The sequence below is a fragment of the Lissotriton vulgaris genome, chromosome 2_1 (genome assembly GCF_964263255.1).
Source record: "Lissotriton vulgaris chromosome 2_1, aLisVul1.2, whole genome shotgun sequence".
In the NCBI taxonomy this organism is placed as follows: domain Eukaryota; kingdom Metazoa; phylum Chordata; class Amphibia; order Caudata; family Salamandridae; genus Lissotriton; species Lissotriton vulgaris.
The window spans coordinates 1648346023-1648355345 of NC_141687.1; the positions used below are offsets into that span (position 1 = coordinate 1648346023).

Here is a 9323-nt window from a genome sequence, read left to right on the forward strand (position 1 = left end):
AGTGGAATAAAGAGTGCCCCCATGTATTTACCAATTGCTAGAGAAAATTCGGAAGAGAGTGGTGCGCAGGGGACCAAGGTGGTTTCTGTAAAACTTGGAAATGAGGGGTGAGATGGGGGCAAGGTGCTGTGTCCCTATAATTCTACCTCCGCGAGTAATATAAAGGTTGCCACGGTCCTGCAAAACGTTAAGTGCAGCGCACAGAGCCCCATAAGAAACACACATTTCCATACATTGTTTCATCGCTGGCGGCATCTTTCTGCCCCGGCGGGGTAAAAAGATGCCTGCACTCGGGGGGTGCCCTAGGGGTGCTTTGATCTGCTGACGAGCCTGTCACCCCGCGCCAGTTGAGAATCTGTTTTCCCCATTGAACCAGTTGCTTACAATAGTTTCCTGGCCCCAGTTGGCTGTCAGCTGGAGAGGGGGCGTGGTCTGCGGGAGGCCGGGGGCGAGCCCTTGCTTCTAGCTGCAGCTATATAAGAAGCGGCCTGGCTTCACTTGACAGCTCTCCTCTATTGCGAGTTTCTTTACTTCTGATTGCAGAAATCTTGGGTCTATCGCTGTTCTGACCGAGTCCCGGTTTCTGAGCTACTTTCGCGGATTCTAACTCGCTTCGCCCTCCTTCACGAGTTCGAGGTCGTTTCTGGAGCCAGCCCCTCCCGGGTCACCCCGTGTCTCTTCTTCACCGACTCCTCTGAGCCATCTCTGCCATGAAGGCCATCAGCCCAGTGCGATCCATGCGCACCTGCTACGAGGCGGTCTGCTGCCTGTCGGAACAGAGTCTGGCCATCGCCCGGGGCAGTGGCGCCAAGGGGGGGCCCCTGGAGGAGCCCATGAGCCTCCTCTACACCATGAGTGATTGCTACTCCAAACTCCGAGAACTGGTGCCCGGCATCCCTCAGGGCTCGCAACTCAGCCAGGTGGAAATCCTGCAACATGTCATCGACTACATCTTTGACCTCCAAATAGTACTGGACGAAGAGGCCAAGGACGAGCCCGATCAGGGGTCCGAGGAAGCCCTCCTGTCGCTTAAGGTGGGTGACTGTCTACTCTTGATGGACGGGTATAATCCGAGAGTGCGTGTGGCGCGCGTGGCTGTGTATATGTATGTATGTATGTATGTGTGTAGTGTATTGACAGATTGTACAATCCTCGAGTGTGGCGCGCGTGGTCATGTGTATGTGTATGCACGTGTAGGTGTGAATGTGGGGGTGGTGGAATTAAGATAGTGCCCTGTAAATGTTTCATTTACCTCAGATGGTTGTTCCAACGACGTTTTACAAATTAAAGGGTAAACTAGTAATGTCTTTCGGATACTGTAGGGTTAATACTGAAGGCTAGTTCTAACCACTCTAAAACAGTCTAATGTTAATTATCGAAAAACGATTAAGGTCCCTCGTGTTAATTGGGTCTACTCCAGAAGTTACCTAGTGTGTCCGTTGTTTGAGGACTTTGTCCTTTCCTCCGTGGTCTTACATATACTACTGTTTTCAAGTCCGTCGTGCATGGAAGTAAGGCATATAGTACATAAGCACGCGAGAATAGTACAGTTGTGTTATAAGTGTCGTACATGAAAGTAAGGCATATAGTATGGGCACGCGAGAATAGTGTCAGCCTGATACAGTTGTGTTTATAAGTGTTTTCTGATCTAATGTTTTAGTAAACTTAACGTATGTTTCTCTTAACAGACCAGTGACTTCGCCCCCGGCCTGACGGCGACGCAGGAGGAACGCAGTATGTGCCACTAACAGGGACCAGCCGTGTCCAATTGCAAATAAAGGTGAGTTGAGACCCATGCCATTTGACCCCCTTCTCTTCCCCCCCCCCCTCCCTATTCCTCGGGTGTAATGAGTCCACCGACCAGGTCTGAACATTAATAGCTGTAACACAACCTTCATGACACACGAGTGGCTTTTAAGACGCACACTTATTGCGCGGAAACACGTGTGTGTGAGTTGTTACTACTCCCCGACCCCATAACATTTATAGAAGCCAAGTGGAAATTATCAAGGGAAATGCCTCTTTGCAGCATGACTGCACTTAACGCGCGCGCGTGTGTGTGTATATACATATATATATACTTCTGTTAGGTGGTAAGTGCATTTCTATCCCAGTATGGTGGGTTTTAAATTATATGATACTCTAAACGGGTTAGAGGTGTAATTTGTTGCGCCGTATACCGGCAGCCCGTTGACACGGATGCATACATTAGCGCAGCTGTAGCGCCTCCAGTCAGAAGCCTCCGGCCCCTCCCCTTCCACCCACAAACGGCCCCTGTTATTGTGGCCAGGGCGCTGTGTGCAGCTGGCTGGCCCGGCCCCGAGAGCTGTGTTTTTTTCCTCTCGGCGCAGCCAGGCTGGCGCCAGTGAGGCTGTAACCCCATCTGTAAGGAGTTAGGGCGGCCCTAGCGCTGCGCCAATGAGGCGGGCCTGCAGCTTATCAAAGGGTGGCGGGGAGGGGTTGACTGGCGCCAGGCTGTCTGCGGCCCTCCTGTCATCTGCCCTCATCCTCACAACTCTCCTCTTTTCAGTCTGCAGGTGTGGAGCTGGCGGCGCCGAGCAGGGTGGGGGCCGAGGAGAGGCCCCCTCCCATTCCTGAATGGAACAGAACGCAGCGTGGACAGCGCGCGCCCCCTCGGGGGCTCGGAATGAGAAGATACGGAGCCACCCGGGGACAAGGCCAGCCCCCGCACCAACCCAACATCTGGACCGGACTGTACACAAGCGTGCCTTACCGACAGAACTTTAACCACAGTGCCCACTGTTCCTCGAACTGCGCCTGCTATCCTCCCACAACGATTATCTTTTTCCTAAATTCTATACATTTCTCAACTTGAAAAAAAACTATAGTTCACCGTCTGCTGCATATCAACGTGCCTTAACTCCCCTGACTGACACCACTGTTCTATTACAGGCAGCATCGTGCCTTGTGTTATCGTTGTCTTCCCTGCAGCCTCTCCCCACCCCCCAATGGCTGACCGCCTTACTGTCTGTGGCCAGTTATTAGTTACTTTGGCTTCCGAGACCAGAGATATTGCATTTATTTGCCATGGGACAGGCATCGGACTGCACCGATACGGACGCTACTGTGCACCAGGGACCAGGAATGCCCCCCACCTTGCCTCCTGCAACACGTGGGGCCTTTGAAGGGCGTACCCAATTAAGCTTTATTTTTGTACCCGAAGTGCAGACTGTTGTATATTAAGCTGAATACCTTGTTTGCCCGTGGGATATTTTCTTCCCAGGGAAGTCGAGGTGATTTTTGAACAAAATATCAAGTTTGGGGCATTTTGCCCCCATGTGTTTATTGAACTCTACGAGTTGTTAGAAATGTACCTTTGTAGCAGGGGTGTGTACTTCTGCGGTGTACTGCTTCTTTAAAGACTTTTTATAAAAGTTGAAATTGTTTATGTAATAAAAATGATTTTTCTAAAATACTGTGTCCGGTGATTTAATGACTGAAACCATTTTGGGGAGGGTGGTTATTATGGAACAGAATGTTACATGGTGTGGGTATGGTAGAAAAAGTATCTGGTTTAGAAACGTTTTTTCAAAGATCATCCCCACATGCAATGAGTTAAGCCTGGCGATGGGCTGATCCTGAAGACCGTGTTTACTCGAAACTTAAACCACATCCATGTTTACTACCTGAAGTGGTTCAACGCCAAGGCGGTCCCTTTCCAAGTCTCCACATCACTGGCAGAGTAGCACGTAATCGTCCTAGTAATACTCGTGCCTTACTGAGAAGGGGCAGACGCACCTTTTGTTGCTAGTGGGCGTGACGTCATGACCTATAGCGTCACGAAGTCGTGCTGGCCCCATCGCAGGGCGATCTCCTTTAACTAAATTAGAGCCATCCTGCCATGACAATTTACGTTACGTGATAAACCCCGGATCTGCACGAGGTGCGTCCACACGTGCATGGTGACGAAATCGACCTAAATAGCTGATGTTACCCAGTGAACGCTCGTTGACGCTGGAAGTCAATAAATGCAATTTTAACATGGCGGACGTTTGCGTGAATGAGGTCACCAAAAGTGCAATCAATAATCTATTCACCTCACGAGCTCCATTGTTCGATAATTGAGCCTTTGACAAATTGGTTACTCTTTGAAAGTATTTACATTTAAAACACTTCGGAAAATCTTAATTCATTGTTGATTCTCGTGTAAAGCGCTCTGATACCTTCGGGTCCAGCCAGCGCTATATAAAACTCTTTAAATCCGTAAAATAAATACTTTCACTTAAAATTAAGCAGTCTTCATGTTTGCTTGGTACCTGTGGCTGAAAACTTTAATAGAAGCCACACTCGCCAGTGACGGCACTCGTAGGATTAATCGTGTTTCACCAGTGTGCACAGATCCAGGTGCGGGGCGGAGGGCGTCGTATTTCTTACCCTCATTTACACTCCATTTTACGATCCCGCCCTTAATGGGCCTCTCGGTGGGAGGCCTGTGAGCTACTTGGCTTGAATGTTACTTCTGCAAGTCTTGGAGCAGAGCCCGTCCCTGGTTACGGGCGATTGTATAAGACCCCCACCTCGTGCCTCCTGGGGTGGCACACCTATGCATGGACCCCGTGTGCCCTGGCGTGTCACATCTGTCCATGGGCGGAGTGGCACAGCTGTGCATGGCAATGCACCCCCCCCCCCCCAGCCTACATCTGCATGGGCACCGTGTGTCCTGGGGTGGCACAACTATGCGTGTACCCTGGTGTGGCACATTTGTCCATGGGCCCCGTGTGTCCTTGGGTGGCACAGCTGTGTATGGCAGGACTGGTGCATTCCTTCCGCCGCCGTGTGTCCTGAATTGGCACATACGTGCATGCGCCCGTGTGTCCTGGGATGGCACAGCTATGCACGGGATCAGTGTGTCCTGGGGTGGCACATCTGTGTATGGACCTCGTCATAGCATGACTGGTGCATGCCCCCGTGTGTCCTGAGTTGGCACATCTGTGCATGGGGGGCCCGTGTGTCCTGGGGTGGCACAGCTATGCGTGAATCGGAGAGTGGTTCCTTCGTATTTCCCGACTAGCCAGTATCTCTGCCAGGTGGGTACTGCTAGGTGCGCCTGCCCCTCCCCTTCCAAGCTGCAGCGCGCGTCATTATTTGCACGGGGCCATACTCCATTCTCCCAGCTTGTCCCTCATAGCCTAGGCATTAAACCCCATAGGTACTGACATCCGGGCCCCAGAGATGCACCCACAGGCACGAGAAGGCGGGCAAACGCTGTCTTTAGCGTGCAGATTCAAAGGTTCGTGGGCTCCAAAGCCATGTTGAGTAATGGATTCCAGGGCCTATAGCCTCCTCCCAGCGACTTGTCCTTGAGTATAGGGGCTCCTGCCCTAGACTATACAACCACTGGGTTAGTCCCATCCCCCTCCATGCCCCCCAGGCATGCTGTCCTAACAGATGGGAGGACCCCAGATCCCAAACTTGACCACCTCAGGCATGGGACAATGGGCACAGGGATTTCACTGTCCCTTGCAGGCACGAAAAGACTGGTGCATGTGGGACCCAGGTAGGCCGACCTTACCAGGCAAACCAAAAGGAGTGGCAGGCACCCAGAGGCGTGCACCCAGCCTGTCCCTCAGAGGCGTGCTGATCTAAAGGCACCCAGCTGGTCCCTCAGAGGCGTGCTGATCTAAAGGCACCCAGCTGGTCCCTCAGAGGCGTGCTGATCTAAAGGTGCCAGTATAGAGGCACCCAGCCTGTCCTTCAGGCGTGCTGATCTAAAGGCATCCAGCCCGTCCCTCAGGCGTGCTGTTCTAAAGGTGCCTGTTTAGAGGCACCCAGCCTGTCCCTCAGAGGTGCTGATCTAAAGGTGCCTGTTTAGAGGCACTCAGCCTGTGTCCCTCAGAGGCGTACTGATCTAAAGGTGCTAGTATGGAGGTTCCCAGTCTATGGTTAAGGATGCTAAGTTGCAGATAAGTGAGGCGTCCTTCAAAACATGCAAGTAACCGCAGTCTGTCCCATCCGATGTATCCTAGATGAAGGCGGAGAGGCAAAGAAGCTGTCCGGGGTTCACTCACTGTGTGCCACAAAGGTGTCAGTCGGTGTGTCCCAAGGGCGCTACTCGGAAGGAGCGAAAGAGGCGCACCCATTGATTGTTCCCACAGTCACTCCTCGTACCCACCCTCTGCTCCCATTTCATGTGCAGGTTTTGTTGCCACCGACACAATGCAAGGCGTTCTAGCTGCGTCAAATGGGCAGTCTCATCTTTCACTAACACACTGCCCTCGGGGCAGGCGTGGCTTCACAGCTGTGCCAGTGGAGGCACATTCATTGTGATGGGTTGCACTGACCTTGTCTATGCACTGCATTCTCAAGTGTGGGGGGGTGTGTGTTCCCTATTGTGGGGTCCCCGATGATACCCGATGCTTCATCCATATAAACCAGCATCCGACATGAAGATGGAATGAGGACACGTACACATGATCTAAAGAGATATCGATCCACTATGGTCTGGTGCTTCCACCCACTCTTCTTCCTTAGATGTATTCATGGTGGTAATGTGATTTCTGGATGTTGCAGTGGGACTGGGAACATTTCTCATGTTCTTTAGAATAAAGGCCTGGTTATGAGCCTGGCAGTCCACGGACCGCCAGATTCACAGTGGTGGTCTTCTGATCACCCTATTACAACCAGGGCAGACAGCCATTGCACCGCCACAACCACCAGAGAACCCTGGCAGTGATGCAGCAGTCTGCGGGCCGCAATATACTTGGTGGTGCCATGCGCCACCGCCAAGCGTATTGCAACTTTCCTCACTGCCAGCGTGTCATGGAGGTACTTTCTCCATGGAAATGCTGTCAAGAGAGGAAAGTAAGGAGGCCCTACAGGCCCCCCCCCTCTAAGCACCTGTGCATGGGGGTTAATGAAGGGGGGGGACCCTGTAGTTTTGCATGCCTAGTTCCTGCACAGGCCTTGCCGTGCAGAAACGTGACCTGGTGGTCCCTTGGCTGTGCAGTTTAAGGCTCACTATGAGCCTTTACACTGCACCGCGGCGGGGTCGCCACGCCGATCACTAAAATACTTATAATCTGGCAGCAAATTTTGGTGGTGTAGGATGGTGGCCCTGGCATGTCACCTGCTCCCTCACCGCCAAAACTCGTAACCAGGCCCTGAGTCTTAAAACATTTGGGGGCAGATTTATGTTAACTGGCGCATCCCGAGGGATGCGCCAGTTAACGTGCGCCACAGCTACGCCACCCATGGTGCAATAAACGGCACAGATGCGTGACGCATCTGTGCCGGAAATGTGGCGCATTGCTGGAGTTGCGTCGCAAGCGCGGCGCAGCTCCAGCAAGGCTCGGGGGTGCCCCATCTACACAATGCTGCATCAAGACCTATGCCTGCTTCAAGCAGGCGCAGGGTTTTGACACCGCATTGGCCAGAAAGTGACTAAGTGAAATCTCATAGATTTCACTCAGCCACTTTCAGGAGGCGTTCCTGCGCAGGAACGCCCCCCCCCCCCCCCCCCTTGCGCAGGAACGCCTCCTTATGGCGCAGGGCTTTACACCGTGATGCATCTCCTAGATGCGTCACGTTGTAAATAGGGCGCATTGTTTGCGCCGCAGTTGCGTCAAATAAAGTGACACAATTGCGGCGCAAGGGCATCATAAATCTGCCCCTCGGAAATTAAGCGCTCTTGTCTGCTTGTGTCCGCCGGCATAGCTGGGAGCCCCCAAAGGGTGGTTGCTGTGCTTTGTGTCCTCTTCCTGCTCTGCTGAGGCGCCTGCTCCCCAGTACCAGACTGTGTTTCTGTCAAGACGCTTGGTGCTCAACAGTTGCAGAAATGGCTTGTGGACAAAAGAACAATCAAGGACATGATCAGAAGGCCACCGCCAAAGTAGCATTAGTGTATTCTACTGGTTGTAGGACGCAAATGCCAGATCCTTAAACTTTCAAATAGCACTTTGAGAGCAATAATCCTAAATTCACCTCCCCCAAAATTTATTGATGCTGAGGCATACGTCATTCACAGGTGATTCATTCCACTTTTTGACTGTTGGGCTATTTTGGACTTAACATGGTGGACCTAGAGCTGCAAAAGTTTGATGAACTACTGAGGTTGCTTCACATACTTCCAGTTTTGTATGTTATGCCATCATTGCACTTTATACAAAAACATTCCACTTTAAATGGTCAATTGGGCCCTATTTTGGAACTTAACATGTAAATATTTGATAGAAAAATATATCTGATAAACATGCTATTTTAAATAAAAGGGAGTTGGCTATATTTGCCGTAGGCCTCTTCAAACTCCACCCCAAAATCTGAAATAAAATGATCTGAACATGACAATGCTCAATTAGTGTTTACAACATAAATTTGTCCAAAAATACCTTATTAGAACTGCGGCATGCCCATGTTTTGAGCCCAGTTACTCAAACCACCTTTTGAAGCGGTGGAAAGAACACATTCTTTGAACACAACATTAAGGAAGTATACATTAATCAGCTAGTTGTGTGCTACAGATATATTGATGATCTATTTTAATGATATCTTCTGGGAATCAAAAAACATGTCACATGTATTTGTAAAAAGGTGAATAATAATATGTTTACATAGAGCCTAAACATCACATTGAGCCATGATTCCATCACATTTTTGATTTAAATTTGAAGTTAGAGGTGACCGTTTAGAAACATCTTTTTATTGTGAGAAAACAGCAGGTGCTTGTTTGTTACACACTACAGTTCACACCCTATAAACTTACAATGGGGTTTACCATATGGGGAGCTAATTAGAACAAAATGAAATTGCAATACAGTGGTTAAAATATAAGCAAGAGAAACTGGCTATACTGGGACATTTCAGAAAAGAAAGTGCATTCAGAAGACATGTCAGATATTTCAGAAAAGGAGAACAGATGCAAAGAAAAGAGATTAATTTTTGGTAGTACGTAAAAAAACCCTGACTCGAAATTCAAGATGATCTCTGATTAATAACCACAAAAAAATATAAAAAGTATTAATTCTACAAATACTAGGAAGATACTGAAAACAAATCATATACTTTAGGGTAAGATGACAACACCCACAAATAATAGAAACAAGTATGCTTTATTAAGGAGGAGTTAGTCCATAGCTGTTTTCACAGAAAAATATAATTGTTATGTTATGAACGCACAATCACCAACGGTTTCTTGGCGCTAAGCGGACACACATGCAAACAGACACAGAGGGTGCGCAAATTGAAAGCCTGAACAAACAACCATGTTTTAAGAGATTTCCTAAAAGAGAAGATTAGGTAAGGGAAACACAGTTGACCGTGATGCCATCTATACAGACTTCTTTCTGTCTAAAAAGTAACTTGTCATG

The 9323-nt window shown here is 49.7% G+C and overlaps 1 protein-coding gene across 1 annotated transcript; it reads left to right on the forward strand.

Annotated features, from left to right (window-relative positions):
• The first annotated feature begins 503 nt into the window (after positions 1-503).
• Positions 504-3434, forward strand: ID3 (inhibitor of DNA binding 3). The gene is made up of 3 exons (XM_086957568.1): positions 504-1034; positions 1689-1780; positions 2531-3434. Exons 1-2 carry the CDS (start codon positions 711-713, stop codon positions 1746-1748), a joined length of 384 nt encoding a protein of 127 aa, XP_086813694.1. The 5' UTR covers positions 504-710; the 3' UTR covers positions 1749-1780; positions 2531-3434.
• The last annotated feature ends 5889 nt before the right edge of the window (positions 3435-9323 follow it).

What these genes read in the sequence shown, in the direction of transcription:
- ID3 (XM_086957568.1), top strand. Translation starts at nt 711, where the DNA reads ATGAAGGCCATCAGCCCAGTGCGATCCATGCGCACCTGCTACGAGGCG. An exon ending in AAGCCCTCCTGTCGCTTAAG is followed by an intron (nt 1,035 to 1,688) that starts GTGGGTGACTGT and finishes TTCTCTTAACAG; the next exon opens with ACCAGTGACTTCGCCCCCGG.